Genomic DNA, 17588 nt, shown 5'->3' with positions numbered 1-17588 from the left:
AGAGGACCATATGGCTCTTCTCCTTCCGCTTACTAATGTGTTCTATCACATTGATTGATTTGCGAATGTTGAACCACCCTTGCATCCCAGGGATAAATCCCACTTGATCGTGGCAGATGATCCTTTTAAGATATTGTTGGATCCTATTAGCTAGGATTTTGTTGAGGATTGTGGAATCCATATTCATCAGGGATATCAGTCTGAAATTCTCCTTTGGATGGGGTCCTGCCTGGTTTGGGGATTAAGGTAATGCTGGCCTCATAGAATGAGTTTGGAAGTTTTCCTTCTGTTTCTATTTTTTGAAACAGCTTCAGTATAATAGGTATTATTTCTTCTTTGAATGTTTGGTAACATTCCCCAGGGAATCCTTCCAGCCCTGGACTCTTGTTTTTTGGGAGGTTTTTGATCAGTGCTTTAATCTCGTTACTGGTTATTGGCCTATTCAGTTGTCAATTTCTTCCTGTTTCAGTCTTGGTAGCTTATAGGTTTCCAGGAAGGCATCCATTTCATCCAGATTGCTCAGTTTATTGGCATATAGTTGTTGAAATAATTTCTAATAATTGTTTCTATTTCCTTGGTGTTAGTCGTGATCTCTCCCCTTTCATTCATAATTTTATTAATTTGGGTCCTTTCTCTTTTCTTTTGGATAAGTCTGGCCAGTGGTTTATCGATCTTATTAATTCTTTCAAAGAACCAACTTCTAGTTTCATTGATCTGATCTACTGTGTTTCTGGTTTCTAATTCATTGAACTCTGCTCTAATCTTAATTATTTCTCTTCTAATGCGTGGCTTAGGCATCGTTTGTTGCTTTTTCTCTAGTTCTTTAAGGTGTAGAGTTCGTTGGTAATTCGGGATTTTTCTATTTTTTTGAGTGAGGCTTGGATGGCTATGTATTTCCCCCTTAGGACCGCCTTTGCAGTATCCCATAGGTTTTGGACCGATGTGTTTTCGTTCTCATTGATTTCCATGAATTGTTTAAGTTCTTCTTTGATTTCCTGGTTGACCCAAACACTCTTGAGCTGAGTGGTCTTTAGCTTCCAAGTGTTTGAATTTCTGCCAAATTTTTTCTTGTGATTGAGTTCCAATTTTAAAACATTGTGGTCTGAGAATATGCAGGGAATAATCTCAGTCTTTTGGTATCAGTTGAGACCTAATTTGTGACCCAGTATGTGGTCTATTCTGGAGAAAGTTCCATGTGCGCTCGAGAAGAATGAGTACTCTGTTGTTTTAGGGTGGAGTGTTCTTTATATACCTATGAGGTCCATATGGTGCAGTGTATCATTCAAAGCTCTTGTTTCCCTCTTGATTTCTGCTTAGATGACCTGTCCATTGCTGAGAGTGGAGTATTGAGGTCTCCTACAATTAACATATTGTTATCAATATGACTCTTTATTTTGGTTAACAGTTGGCTTATGTAGATGGCTGCTCCCATGTTGGGGGCATAGATATTTACAATTGTTAGATCTTCTTGTTGGATAGACCCTTAAGAATGATATAGTGTCCTTCTGTGTCTCTAACTACAGACTTTAGTTTAAAATCTAATTTGTCTGATATAAGAATTGCTACCCCAGCTTTCTTTTGAGGTTCACTGGCATGGAAGATGGATCTCCATCCCTTCACTTTCAGTCTGGATGTATCTTTAGGTTCAAAATGAGTCTCTTGTAGACAGCATATGGATGGGTCCTGTCTTTTTATTCAATCTGCAACCCTGTGCCATTTTATGGGAGCATTTAGGCTATTCACGTTGAGAGCGATTATTGAAAGATATGAATTAATTGTCATCATGTTGCCTGTGAAGATGTTGCTTTTATAGATTGTCCCTGTAAATTTCTGTTGTATATGACTCTTGGGGTCTTTCTCCTTTTGTAGAACCCCCCTTAATATTTCTTGCAGGGCCGGCTTAGTGGTCACATATTCTTTCAGTTTCTGCTGGTCTTGGAAGCTCTACATCTCTCCATCCATTCTAAATGACAGCCTTGTCGGATAAAGTATTCTTGGCTGCATGTTCTTCTCGTTTAGTACCCTGAATATGTCTTGCCAGGCCTTTCTGTCTTGCTGGGTCTCTGTGGATAGGTCTGACGTTATTCTGATGTTCTTCCCTCTGTACGTAAGGAATCTCTACCCCCTAACTGCCCTTAAGATGGTTTCCTTGGTTCTAAGATTTGCAAGTTTTACTATTACATGCTGGGGTGTTGACCTGTTTTCCTTGATCTTGGGAGATGTCCTCTCTGCTTCTAGGACACGAATATTTGTTTCATTCCCCAGATTAGGGAAGTTCTCATCTACGATTTGCTCAAATACATCTTCTAGTCCTTTCTCTCTCTCCACTCCCTCCGGGATTCCAATTATTCTGACATTGGAATGCTTCATGGTGTCACTTATTTCTCTGATTCTATTTTCATGGATTCTGAGTTGTTTTTCCCTGGCCTCCTCTTTTCCCTTTTTATCTATTATATTGTCTTCCAGGCCACTTATTCGTTCTTTTGCCTCACTTACCCTAGCTGTTAGATTATCTAGATTAGATTGGATCTCATTGATAGCATTTTTAAGTTCTGCCAATTCAGCTTTCATTTCTGCCCTAGAGACTCTATGTTGCCATTAATTGATTTCTCCATTCTAGCTATTGTCGTCACAATTGCTAGCCTGAATTCCATCTCCGACATCTTGGTTATATCTGCATCCATTTGTAAATCTACAGCATAAGTCATAATGTCTGAGTCTTTTCTAATTTGGGGGTTCCTCCTCCTAGTCATTCTGTTGATGGGTGGTTGAGGGAATGTATAGAGTCCAAATTATTGACCAGAATCCAAGCAAGATGCACCTATTTTCTAGGGACCTTAGGGTTGCGGGCCTCTTGTTTTCCCAGCCTGTCTTCTGGGGCAGGGGCCTGTCACACTGTTACTCAGGCAACCCTATTTGGGCAGAGTTGCCCTGCCCCCCTGAGGCGAGGGATTGTCTCAGTGGGAACCAGTTTTTTGGGGCTTTTATTCTCTGGCGGCTTTCCCTGGCTGCTTTCCGCGTTCTTCCGAGAGTCAGAGCAGAAGAGACCGTTTCCAACCTTCTGCCTCAGAGCAGAGAGATCCCAGTGTGTTCTTCAGTGAGCTCTCCAGGCCACACTGTCTCCATTTCTGTCTGTGCTGCTATAAACTGCAGCAGCCCAGGTTGTGCGCCCCTCCACAGTGCCCCCAGTCCTGCCTCCAGGTCGGGGCACGACTCTGCCCTTTGTGCTTCTAAAACCCCCCGCCGCTCCCAGTTCGCACGCATGACCCCGCTGTTCCGGGTTTCCCTCCCAGGGGCTGCCCTAAAGTCCTTTCTCTGCCACTGCCGGTCTGCGAGTCTGTGCCCTGTCCCCAGCGCGCGAGGCTGTCGCTCAATGATGGTGTAGGATCCCCACAGCCAGGCTCCCTCCCGCTGCTGTTTATCCTCCGATATCTGCCTGTGGTGTCATGGCTCCCTGCTTCGTACCTTGAAACCAACTGCCCACGATATTCTGTTTGTAGAGATCCAGATCTATTTTCTTACATCTCAGGCTGATTTCATGGGTGCTCAGAGTGGTCTGGTAGATATCCAGCTCAATTCCGGGGACCAGTTGGAATAGGGTCCCCTACTCCTCTGCCATCTTTCCCCTGCTCCCCTCCAGTTTTTTCTTTTCAAGATTACTTTGGTTATTCCAGGATCTTTTGTGGTTCCATGTAAATTCTAGGATTGTTTGTTCTAGCTCTGTGAAAAATGCTGGTGGTATTTTGATAGGGATTGCATTAAATGTATAGATTGCTTTGGGTAGTATAGACCTTTTAACAGTATGTGTTCTTCCAATCCATGAGCATGGAATTTCTTTCCATTTGTGTCATCTTTAGTTTCTTTCATTGATATTTTATAGTTTCAGAGTACAGGTCTGTCAGTTCTCCAGTTAAGTTTATTATTAGGGTTTGTTTTTTTTCCCCACATCCTTACCAACTGCATTGTTTATTTTGTTTTTGATTTTAGCCATTCTGAAAGTTGTGAGGTGATAATCTCATTCTGATTTGCATTTCCCTGATGATAAGTGATGATGAGCATCTTTTCATGTGTCTTGGCTGTTTGTATGTCTTCTTTGGAGAAATGTCTGTTCATGTCTTCTGCCCATTTTTAAATTGGATTATTTGGTTTTTGGGTGTTGAATTTTATAAGTTCTTTACATATTTTGGATACTGTGCTGAATTGTAGTTCATGAAGCTCACTACTAAAACTCTGCAAACTTGCCCATTATGTTATTTGGATTTTAGTGTTCACAGATCAGGACATTGAGGCACAGAGAGGTCAAGGAGTTTTCTCAAGGTTATACTCCTGGTAAGTGGCAGAGAGAGGATTCAAACCAGGGGAATCTCTCTCAGATTCATTGTACCAGGGAAAAGTGGCCTCAGAAATGTACAGAGGCAGCATGATGGAGGGGGAAGAGCACAGAACAGAGAGCTCCTTCTGTGCAACTTTGTAGAAGCAATTCACCCTCTTTGAGTCTGGCTTTATGATCTATAAAATTAGAAGGGTTTATGTAAATTAGGGAATGGCAAACTTTACCTGTAAACAAAACCAGATAATATATATTTTAGGCTTTGCAGGCCATATTACAGTTATCAGCTCTGTTGTAGGGTGAATGCAGCCATGGTACGGAAATGAGTGAACATGGCTGTGTGCCAATAAAGCCTTATTTATAAAAGTATGAGGCAGCCTGGATTTAGCCCATAGGCTGTAGTTTGCCTGCCCCTGCTTTAAACTATAATGGAATTAAAGCTTATATACCTTCCTTTAATAATTCCTGGAGGTAGAACATAATAAAAAGAAAGGTGGTCCTATTTTTTGTGTTTTAAATTTTTAATTATTTCTTGTCTTAGAACTGCAACTGGTAAGTTATCAGGGAGAAGATCTGGACTCAAAATTCTGAGTCGGCATCGTAGCTCCACCACTCATTAGGTGGATGGTTTTGATCAGGTCACTTGACTATTCTGAGACTTGATTTCTCTGTAACATGAGGAAGATAATACTTAACCTATGTAAGTTTTTATGGGAAATAAGTCAGATAATATTTATGAATGCATTTTGAAAACTATGAATTGTTTTTCATGACATCTGGTTTGTGTTTCCTCTCCTACAGGAGTACCAGCTCATGATAGGACTCAGTAATGCTATGCTCTGGGCTTCCTATTTTGTCTCATTCTTTCTGATGTTTTTAATTATCATCTGTTTACTCTGCGTGATTTTATTTGTCAAGGCAAGTATGTATTTGAATGCAGCACACTGCATCTAAAGTTCGAGAGGGATAAAATAACTGTGGGGATGGACTGAGTGGGTTTTAGTTTGCAAAAGAATATGTACATTTTTCATTGAGTCCCCTAGGGAATTCAGAAGCTGCTCAGCTTATCAGCACACAAAACCCTAGACCTAGATGGGCAACCCTTCCACAAGAAAAGAGTTTTTTAGCTAACTTTGCATCTCTCTGAGCAGTGACCCGTTTCCCTAGGGCTACTCGAGTGGTAAGGGTATTTTCTTTGGCCTCCCTTGTTTATCTATGACACCTCTTACTGTAGGACTAAACTGGCATCCTGGTTGTTTTGTTAGATCGTACCTGATGTGGTCCTCCAGTACAGTGACCCATCTCTCGTCTTTGTCTTTTTCCTGTGCTTTGTCGTCGCCTCTATATCCTTCGGCTTTCTGATTTCCACATTCTTCAATACAGGTGAGTCTAAGACTCCTCCCTTGACAGATTCTCAGCATTTCTGTTGACTTTAAAGAGGATTTCATTTGGGAGCTCGTTCTAAACTTCAGCTGCCACCTCATATCCAGCCTCTGCTTATTACACTTGAACAAGAAAGACAGATATCATATGCATGTAAAATGATTTGAGAGGAAGGGCCAAGATCAGGAAATCAATACAGCAGAGGATGCCTGTAAAAAGAGGATAAAAACTGACATAAGGTCACATGTGATAATAGGGTGTCAACTAAAATAGGGTCATATGGAAATATTCATTCATTCACCCACTTGCTCTTTGAAAAGTCTTTGAATCACTCATCACATGCCTGGAACCATGTTGAATATGCAAAAAGCACATGAGAATCGACTTCCTACCCTTTGTGTTCTCACATGTGAGGAATATGTGACTGGATAAATTCAGACTAGGCTAAGTTAGGGAATTTGTACAATTACTTCCCCAGTGGTCATTTTCTGTTATCATTTATTAAAAAAATAAGTATATCTTCTTTTTCACACAACAAATATTCACCATTACACTTTTATATCTTTCATATATACTGAATAATTAGAGTATTACCTTCTCTCGGTCATTTAAGGCACAAGTACTATAAAACAAATTGCTTTATGGTAAACTTTACATTTCATAGGTATTTTTATTATTTTCAGCAATAACACTGCTACCAGTTGGTTGGTTCTTACAAAGTAGAGAGTCATACCTGCCATCTATCATGAAGTCTAGTAAAACTATGAGTGCAGAGAATCATTCTGTCAAAGTCAGGCTGAAGAGCAGGGTAAAGTGTACAATGCCAAGGAGCAACTCATTGGCCAAAACAACTAGGATACTGATTAAATATTTAAAAACATTCCTTCTGTTTATAAACATTGCCGAGGTGACACAAAGTCCAAAATTAGGTGGGAGGTGATTGAAAGCCAAAGATAGCTTTTGTGTTGGGATTTTCTTTGAGCACCAGAGATTTTGGTGTTTTCTTCCGACAGCAATTCAGGGAGCTAAGGTAAGTCTGGAGAACCTGCTAAAGGTGGATTATTTAAGAGGACACCTCAAATAAAGGTAAAACCTCAAAGAGCCTCTCTTGCTGTGCAGGTGAATGAGAAACAAAGGTGCCACACAGAGGGAACAGCAAATTCTTGCTTTGCTTAAATTCACCAAGGTATTAAGATTGTGGTTTATGTGAGAAGGGCATCAGTGAATGCAATCAGCAGATAAAAATTCCAAGTTTTAATAGCAGAAGATTAGTGAGTTATATAAAATTTAATATTTTGGAAGTTATGGAAGTGCTTCTTTTTTTTTTTTTTAAATTTTATTTGACAGAGAGAGACGCCGTGAGAGAGGGAACACAAGCAGGGGGAGTGGGAGAGGGAGAAGCAGGCTTCCCGCTGAGCAGGGAGCCTAATGTGGGGCTTGATCCCAGGACCCCAGGATCATGACCCCAGCCGAAGGCAGACAGCTAACGACTGAGCCACCCAGGCGCCCCTATGAAAGTGCTTCTTTATCCCTTTTGCCATCTACTTACATATCTGAAGTTTTTTGGTGGTTGGTTTTTTTGTGATTCCTGTTTTAGTTGTCTTTTTGACTGAATAAAACTACATGTATTCTGTCGGGAATGATCTATATATGAAGTGGTATCATTCTATTATTTTTCTACTGATGCTTTTCCATATCTTTTTTTAAATTATAAGTCCTTTAAGTTTTTTCATGGCATGAAATAGATAACAAATGCAAGAGTGTATATACAGTGTACATAATAATAAAATGAACACCCAGGTGCTCACCCAAGTACTCAACATACCACATTGGAAAACAGAAATTGCTAGGATCTAAGGAATGCTTTACGTGCTCCTTTCTGATAATAACCACTATTCTGATTGACCTTTTTTTTTTTTTTTTACAGCTTTCTCACTTATATATCTATCACTAGCTAATGTATTGCTTCGTCTTATTAGTGAAATTACACCATATGATTTGGATGCAACATGGTGTTATCTATATGGCTGTGATTTCATTTTTACTGCTATATAGAGTCCTCTTGTACAGGTACACATGATAGGTATTTGGGTGGTTTCTAGTTAGTTATTGTTAGGAATAATATTGATGTGAACATTCTTGTATATCAGCTGGTAGAGATGTACCAGATTTTTTCTGGGACACATAATTAGGAGTGGAATTCCTTACTCAGGTAGGATATGTGAACATGTTACCTTACTAGGTTATGTCAAACTGTTTCCAAAGTGGTACAATTTCAAATTCCTCCTAGCAGTAGATAAGTATCTCTATTGTTTCAGACTTTTAAAATTTGTATCAAATTTTGAGGTGTGAAAGGTATCTCATAGTACTGTTATTTGTAATTTCCTGGTAATTATTGATGCTGATCATATTTTTAGGTTAATAAGAACCATGTGTGTTTTTCTTTATAAAATGCCTGTTTCCATCTTTTGACCACATATTTTTACAGCTTTATAAAAGTACAATAGACACACCATAAAATTCACCCACTAGTAAATTTTTCAAGTTATGCAACCATCACCAAATCTCATTTTAGAAATTTTCCATCACTTCTAAAATTTCCTTTGAGCTAATTTTCAGTCAGTCCTCATTCTTATCTCTCTGGTACAAGACAACAACTTACCTGCTTTCTCTCTACATAAATTTGGCTTATCTAGACATTTGGTGTGTATGGATAAAGTATGAAGTCTTTTCTTCTTCTAAAATATCTAGTCTAGTTTCTTTTACTTAACATAATGATTTTGAAATCCATTCATGTTTTAGCATGTATGAGTATTTCCTTTCTGTTAATTGCTGAATAATATTTCCTTATATGGATATACAACATTTTGTTTATCCATCCCAGGGTTAAAGGACATTTATATTGTTCACAGTATTTTTGGCCACTATGAATAACACTGCTATGGCTATTTACATACAAGTCTTTATGTGGACATATGTTTTTGCTTCTCCTGGAAATGGGATTGTTGGATTATGAAGATAAATTTATATTTAACTTTTAAAGAACCTCCCCAATTTTTTCCAATGTGGCTATAAATTTTATATTTATCCCCACCAGCAGTGGATAAGGGTTCCTGTTTCACCACATCCTGGCCTCTTTTTCTATAATTTAATATAATTTAATTTAATTTAAATTTCCAGTACAGTTAGTATACAGTGTTCTGTTAGTTTCGGGTGCACGATATAGTGATCAACATTTCCATACAACACACAGTGCTCATCACAGCAAGTGCGCTCCTTAATCCCCATCAGCTGTTTAACTCCTCCCTGCCCCCAACTTCCCTTATGGTAACCATCAGTTTGCTCTCTCTAGTTAACAGTCTGTTTCTTGGTTTGCTTCTCTCTCTCTCTTTTTCCCCTTAGCTCATTTGTTTTGTTTGTTTGTTTGTTTGTTTAAGTAGACTCCACACTGGGCAGGTAGAGTTGGATGCTCAACCACTGAGCCACCCAGGCGTCCCTCATTTGTTTTGTTTCTTAAGTCCACATGTGAGTGAAATCATATGGTATTTGACTTCCTCTGACTGACATATTTCATTTAGCATAATAATCTCTAGCTTGGAAGTTCCTCACAAAGTTAAAAAAGAACTACCCTATGTCCCAGTAATTGCACTACTAGGTATTTACCCGAAGAATACAAAAATATTAATTCAAAGGGATATATGTACCCTGATGTTTATAGCAGCATTATTCTACAATAGCCAAGTTATGGAAACAGCCCAAATGTCCATTTATTGATGAATGGATAAAGAAGATGTGGTGTATACACACACACACACACACACACACACGAATATCACTCAGCCATAAAGAGGAATGGAATCTTGGGGAGTGTTTTTAACACTCACACAGCGCTATCCCAGAGGATGACCTGACCTCATATTAACCTAATCATCCTTTGTTTAAAAAAAGGCCCTGTCTCTAAATACAGCACATTCTGAGGTACTGGAGATTAGGGCTTCAACATGTGAATATTGGGGCGGTGGACACAATTCAACCTATAACACCTGGTATTCCTAGTAATTTATTTAATGTAAAACATTGCATATAAAAATTATAGAAATTATTTGAGTCTTTGGATAACTTTTTTTCCTGCATAGAGGATTTACTTTTAAATCATCAGTCATTTAGGTGTGGGGCTCTAGCACTCCTAGATAAGGGGTTTGATAATAATCCAATAAGGATTTGAGGTGATAGAAAATGATCCATTTCTGGTACACCTGTACTTCAGATGTAGCCTTTCAGGGCCCTAAGTAAAAGTTCGAGGTATTAATTATGGCATCTTTTCTTTAGCATGTCTTAATTTCTGTACGCCTTTGACACTGTCCAAAACTCTGCTCAGTCCCTCAGATTCTAAGCCATAGTTTAGATTTTACAAATGCTTCAAGGTGAAAATTAGCACCAAATTTTAGACTTACCTCTCTTGAGTTCTCTTCTTATCTTATCTTGATTTTGACCCTATAAATTGTCCTTGCCTGGTAGCTCTCTGTCACTTAACATACTTAAAAAGTAATACTTTAACATACAAATAAATAAATAAACAAACTTAAAAAATAATTTGTCTAGATTTTTCTGTCATTAAAAGAGTTGGTCTGAAATAATGCAATCCTCATGATACATAGCATCCTAATCCAGAGGCTTCTCTGTTACACTGACTTTTTTCTCTGTCTTTTTAATATACTGTTTTATAAAGTATTATTTATAAATAAGTGTTCAAAGTATCATAAATAAGACTGGAAATATATTGTTGTCAACTTTTTCAGTTTTCATCTTCCAAAATTCCAAAATAAATGTAAACTGTGTAGGTGTATTCATATGATGTGATTAGTGGTGGTGTAATCTAGAGATTGTTAGGCTGAGTAGTCATGAATAAAAATGAAAAAGGAAGTTTCCATAAACATAAGGGCAAATCCTTTTTTAGATGAGTAAATATCCATAATCATAGCATTAGAAGGAGGATCAATTCCAGAAAAGTTTATTCCCTGTACCATTTATTCATTCATTTAAGCAAAAATATTTATTGAGCACCTGTCTATGTTCAGCACTGTTCTAGATGCTCGTGATATGGTGGTGACCAAGACAGTTTCCCTTCTTTTGTAGGGTCTACATTTTAGAGCTCTTTTGTAATAAGATGAGGATATTTCTACATCAAGCTTTTGTAGTTTACTTGAACTAACTCTGTCTTTTCTTTCTTACTTTTCAGCTACTTTGGCTGTTTCTGTTGGAGGTTTCCTCTATTTTGCCACCTTCTTTCCATATGTATTCGTGAGGACCATATATACACAGATGACCCTCACCGAGAAGCTGGCTTTCTGTGTCTTTTCGAATGTTGCAGTAGCTTTGGGGGTTGATTTTATAAGCAAGATGGAAATGAAGGGTGAGTCTTTCCTTTGAAAAATTGACTTTGATGATTTGATTCTGAGGAAGAAAAGGCATATGATCTGGGGTTGCCAATGGAGTGGGTGGAACAGCGGGTGAGAGATGATTGTAGTGTTTCTTAAATATTTTTTTCCTGGATTGTAGTATTTTTTATCATAAAAGTGATACCTCTGGACTATATTTAGTATATATATATACACACACACAGTGTATGTGTGTACCTATGTACATGAACATATATATGCAAATATGTATGTATGTATGTATTTACAAGTCTTTATATCGGTGGGCTCATCTTGGGGGGCAGTTTGGCCACCTAGGGGATATTGGCAATGCCTAGAGACATTTTTGGTTTTTGATTATGATGTCTAGTGGAGGACCGCTACTGATATCTAGTGTGCAGAAGCCAGAGATGCTACTAAATATCTTACAAAATACAGGACATTCCCTGAAACAGAAGTATCCAGGTTCAAATGTCAGCAGTGACAAGGTTGAGACACCCAGCTAATATCCATATTTTAACATTATATTTTAGAAATGATTCCCTATGAGCTTACAGATACATCTTCATTAGTTTTTACAGATACATTGTGTGGGTGTGGCAAAGTTCATTCAACCTATCTATGAGCATTTAGGAGCTTTATAGTATTTTTCAATTGAAATAAACCTGAAATGAATGACACATATGTAGTTTTATGTTATTGGATTATGTGGCATGAGGGTAAATTACCATAAGTGGCTTGGAGTAGGGTTTTGATTACAAATTTAATTCTTCAATAGATGTAGAAATATTCAGATTATCCATTTTCCTTGAATAAGCTTTAGTAGCTTATATCTTGTATAGAATTTGTCTATTATATTTTAGTGGCCAAAATTATGAAGTTGTTCTTCATATTCCTTTATTATCTTTTTTTCTGGGCCTTTTAAAATATTATTAAACTTTACATTCAATAAAATTACCCTTTTGGGGGGTGTACAATCCTGTGAGTCTCAACACATGTATATATTAATTTAACCTCCACAGCAATCAGAAAACAGAACTGTTTCCTCCTAACAAAAAAATTCCCTTATGTTGCCCCTTCCCTTCAGCCCCTAACACCTAGCAATCATTGATCTGTTCCTCTTGGCAGTTTTGCCTTTAACCAAATCCATGCAAATGGAATTATATGGTTTTGACACTGGCTTCTTCCACTTAGCCTAAGACAGTTGTTCTTCACCCACGCTGTTACCTGTATCAGTGGTTCAGTTCTGTATATTGGAAATAATCAACTGATTAGGGATCCTAATAATCAACTGATTAGGGATCCTAATTAAAAAACCCCCTCATCTTTGCTATATAACGTGTGTCTGTTCTGGTTTTTTTTTTTTTTAAGGGAATATTTTATTTTATTTTTTTTAACGGTTTAGATATTCATTTATTTATTTTAAATTTTTTTAAAGATTTTATTTATTTATTTGACAGAGAGAGAGCAAGAGAGGGAACACAAGCAGGGGCAGTGGGAGAGGGAGAAAGAAGCAGGCCTCCTGCCGAGCAGGGAGCCCGATGCAGGGCTCGATCCCAGGACGCTGGGATCATGACCTGAGCCAAAGGCAGACGCTTAACGACTGAGCCACCCAGGAGCCCCTTATTTTTTAAAATTTTATTATATGTTCTAGTTTTTTTTTTTTTTAATCATGTTTCTCTTCATTTGAGCTTGTATTTTCTCTTTTTTTTTAATATTCTCATCCTGGTGGGTATGAAGTGGTATGTTATCATGGCTTTGGTTTGTATTTCTCTAATGACTAATGATATTAATCATCTTTTCATGTGCTTGTTGGACATTTGTACAACTTCTTTGAAGAAATATCTATGCAAGTCCTTTGCCTATTTTTAAATTGGGTTGTTTGTCTTTTGTTGTTAAGTAGTAAGAGTTCTTTATATATTCTAGATACAAGCCCTTTATTATATGATATTTTCTTCTATTCTGTAGGTTGTGTTTTTAACTCTCTTGATAGTGCCCTTTTATGCACAAAAGTTTTTAATTTTTATCACATCCAATTTATTATTTTATTGCTTGTGTTTTGGTGTCATATATTTACCAAATCCAAAGTCACGAATATTTGCCTCCATGTTTTTTCTAAGAGTTTTTTAAAAAAAGTATTTGTAGCTATTTAGGTTTTTGATCCATTTTAAAAAGTTAATACTTGTACATATTGTAAGGGAAGAGTCCAACTTTATTCGTTTGCATGTGTATATCCAGTTATCTCAACATCACTTGTAGAAATTAGTCTTTGGTTTTTTTTTGTTTTGTTTTTTTTTTTAAGATTTTATTTATTTATTTGACGGAGAGAGACACAGGGAGAAGAGGGAACACAAGCAGGGGGAGTGAGAGAGGGAGAAGCAGACTCCCCGCCAAGCAGGGAGCCTGACGCGGGGCTTGATCCCAGGACCCCGGGACCATGACCTGAGCTGAAGGCAGACGCTTAACGACTGGGCCACCCAGGCGCCCCGAAATTAGTCTTTTTTAATCCAATGTAATTATCTTGGAGTCCTTACCAAAAGCTAGTAGCCATTACTCACAGTTGTATTACTTTGATCTATGTGTCTGTCTTTCACCAGTACCAGTTTGATTACTGTAGCTTGGTAGTACTGAAATCAGAAAGTGTGTCTTTCAGCTTAGTTCTTCTTTAATTAAGATTCTTTTGGCTATTCTGGGTCTCTTGAAGTTCCATATAAATTTTTTAACAATTGGATTTTAACTTTTTATTGTATTTTAAAAAGTTTTTCTTTAAATTCTAGTTAGTTAACATACAGTGTAATAGTTTCAGGTGTACAATATAGTGATTCAACACTTGCATACAACACCTGGTGCTCATCACAGCAAGTGCCCTCCTTAATCCTCATCACCTATTTAACCCATCCCTCCCACCCACCTCCCCTCTGATAACCATCAGTTTGTTCTTTATAGTTAAAAGTCAGTTTCTTGGTTTGCCTCTCTCTCTCTTTTTCTCTATGCTTGTTGTTTTGTTTCTTAAATTCCACATATGAGTGAAATCATGTGGTATTTGTCTTTCTCTGACTGACTTATTTTGCTTAGCATAATACTCTCTATCTCCATCCACATCATTGCAAATGGCAAGATTTCATTATTTTCTATGACTGAGTAATATTCCATTGTATATACATACCACATCTTCTTTTTCCATTTATCAATTGGTGGACACTTGGGCTCTTTCCATAATCTGGCTATTGTGAATAATTCTGCCATAAACATAGAGGTACATGTATCCTTTGAAGTTGCATATATAATTATAGTTCAGGGGCACCTGGGTGGCTCAGTTGGTTAAGCGTCTGACTTGTGATTTGGGCTGAGGTCACGATTTCAGGGTCATAAGATTGAGTCCCCTGTCTGGCTGCATGCTCAGTGTGGAGTCCGCTTGGGATTTTTCTCTCCCTCTCCCTCTGCCCCTCTCCCTGCTCACACTGTCTCGTTCCACTCTTTCTAAAATAAATAATAAATAAATCTTAAAAAAAATTATGGTTCAGCTTTTTCATTTCTCAAAGGGCTGTTGAGATGTCAATAAGTGTTGTCTTGAATCTATAGATTGCTTTGGGTACTATTGCCATCTTAATAATGTAGTCTTCTAATTTATGAACACAGGAAGTTTTCCCACTTATTTAAGTCTTCTTTAATTTCTTTCAGTGATATTTTGTAATAGTCAGCATACAAGTCTTGCAGCTCTTGTTTAAATTTATTCATAAGCATTTCATTCTGTTGATGCTATTGTAAATGGAATTATCTTAAAATCCTTTTTAGTTGTTCATTACTAGTAGATAGATGTACTGCTGATTATTGTATGTTGACCTTGTATCCTGCAACTTTGCTGAATTCTTTTATTAGCTTTAACATGCTTTTTGGCAGAGTCTTTAGGATTTTCTATACATCGTTATGTCATCTGTGAGTAAGAATAGTTTTAGTTCTTCCTACCTAATTTGCCTTATCTCTTTATCTTGCTGAATTTCTATGGATATAACTTTACATATGTACAGTGTTGAATAGAAGTGGGAAAGTGAACATGTTTATTTTGTTCCTGGTCTTCTGAAGAAAGCTTTCTGTCTTTTACCTTTGATTATTATTTTAGTTGTGGGTTTTTCATAGTGAACTTTATCCAATTAAGAAAGTGCTTTCTCTTTCCATTTTTAAATGTTTTGTTATTATTATGAAAGAGTATTGATATTGTCAACTACTCTTTCTGCATCAATTGAAATGAACATGTAACTTTATTTTCCTTCTTTTTTCCCAGCTTTACTGAGGTATGGCTCATAAAAAATGTGTATATTTAGGTTTTGCAGTGTGATTTTTTTAAAGGTGTGCAGTGATACAAGATAATTTAATATACAACATATATACTGTGAAATGGTGATCACAATCAAGTTGACACATCCATTACTTTAGATACTATTTGTGTGTGTGTTTGTGTGGTGACAACATTTAAGATCAATTTCTTAGCAAATTTCAAGTATACAACAAATTATTATTAACTATAATTACCATGTTGTACATCAGATCCACAGAATTTATTCATCTTATAACTGAAAGTTTATACCCGTTGACTAACATCTCCCAATTTTTCCCAACCCACTGTCCCTGGAAATCATTCTTTTACTCTCTGGTTCCATGAGCTCTTTAGATAAAATATATAAGTGAGATCATACATTATTTGTCTTTCTGTGTCTGGCTAGTTTCACTTAGCATAATGTCTTCCAAATTCATCCATGTTGTTGCAAATATCAGGATTTCCTTCTTTTTTATGGTCAAATAATATTCCAGTATTGTGTGTGTGTGCGTGTGTGTGTGTGCGCATGCACGTGTGTGTATATGTATGTATATATACACACAGTTGACCCTTGAACAATATGGGGGTTAGGACACTGACTGCCCATACAGTTGAAAATCTGTATATAACTTTTGACTCCCTAAAAACTTAACTACCAATAGTCTAGTGTTGGCTGGAAATCTTACCAATAATATAAATAGTTGCTTAATTCATATTTTGTATGTTATATGTATTATATACTGTATAAAAATAAAGTAAGCTAAAAAAAGAAAATGTTATTAAGAAAATCATAAGGAAGACAAAATACATTTACAGTATTGTACATATATATTTTTATTTATTTATTTATTTATTTATTTATTTATTTATTTATTTATTTATCTGAGAGAGATTGAGAGAGAGTGAGCATGCACCGGAGTAGGGGGCAGAGGGAGAGGGAGAGAGAGAATCTCTCAAGCAGACTCTGTGCTGAGTGCAGAGCCTAACATGGGGCTCAATCTCACAACCTTGAGATCATGACCTCAGCCTAAACCAAGAGTCAGACACTTAACTGACTGGGCCACCCAGGTGCCCCTGCACATATATTTATTGGGGAAAAAAAAAATCATGTATAAGTGGACCCACAGTTCAAGCCCATGTTGTTCATGGGTCAACTGTGTATATATCACATAGTTTCTTAGATAACGGAATGGGTATTTTCTTTATCCATTCATCTGTTGATGGATACTTAGGTTGTTTTCATACCTCAGCTGTTTGAATAATGGTGCAGTGAATTTGGGGGTACAGCTATCTTTCCAAGATCCTGCTTGCATTTCTCTTTTTTTTCTGTTTTCATTTCTTTTGAATATATACCTAGGAGAGGGGTTGCTGGATCATATGTTTTAAATTTTTGAGGAACCTCCATACTGTTTTCTATAGTGGCTGTACCAGTTTATAATCCCATTAACAGTGCATCTAGGTCAAGAAAAGAATATGTAGGAGAGGGATGTTATTTTAACATAAACAGTAAAATGGACTAAAATGGAAAGTTTGTCTACATTAAACTTAGAGTTCAATTCATATATCTTGATATAATTAAATCATGTAAGTAGGAACTAATAGTTCTATATACATTTCCATTATTTCCCTTGGGGCTCATTCTAAATGCAAGTGTACACAGTGTAAGAAAATATAGAGGCTGCTTCTCTGGTGTCATTGCCTAGTAAAAGAGTAAATAGCAACCACCAACAAAATAGTCTAAAAGCTGCCTCCAAAATTGAAAGGGGTTTTCGGGGAAATCACTATATAGTATGTTTGTTTTGTCTTTGGCTATGTGTTTAACCGCCAAATTCAAAAGGAGTTCATATACAATACAAAATTTTAAAAGAACCCACAACCCCCCCCCCAGAAAAACCCAAACTACCCTACAACACACAGATCTAACAAAGTATATATGGTCAGAGATTCCATAAAGTGTTTATAGATGCATTTGCTTATCTTCTATTTTTAGTACCTAAAGTGTTTTGAGAGGCCATTGTTTAGTGTATACATCTTTAAAAATATTTTATTTATTTATTTGACAGAGAGAGACACAGCAAGAGAGGGAACACAAGCAGGGGGAGTGGGAGAGGGAGAAGCAGGCTTCCCGCGGAGCAGGGAGCCC

General features: G+C 37.1%; 1 protein-coding gene across 1 annotated transcript in view; it reads left to right on the top strand.

The window, feature by feature from the left end:
• The window catches only part of LOC117999114 (ATP-binding cassette sub-family A member 3-like), a 165195-nt gene that overhangs the window by 30669 nt on the left and 116938 nt on the right, over positions 1-17588 (top strand). The window contains exons 6-8 of the mRNA XM_034988028.1: positions 5132-5248; positions 5596-5713; positions 10953-11126. Of these exons, the coding sequence (XP_034843919.1) occupies positions 5132-5248; positions 5596-5713; positions 10953-11126 (409 nt within the window). The remainder of the gene's footprint in view (positions 1-5131; positions 5249-5595; positions 5714-10952; positions 11127-17588) is intronic.

The sequence above is a fragment of the Mirounga leonina genome, unplaced genomic scaffold (assembly GCF_011800145.1).
Source record: "Mirounga leonina isolate KUSES-001 unplaced genomic scaffold, KU_Mleo_1.0 Mir_448, whole genome shotgun sequence".
NCBI classification, from domain to species: Eukaryota; Metazoa; Chordata; class Mammalia; order Carnivora; family Phocidae; genus Mirounga; species Mirounga leonina.
The sequence above is the reverse complement of the archived record's forward strand: the minus strand, read 5'-3'. Positions and strand labels throughout refer to the sequence as shown.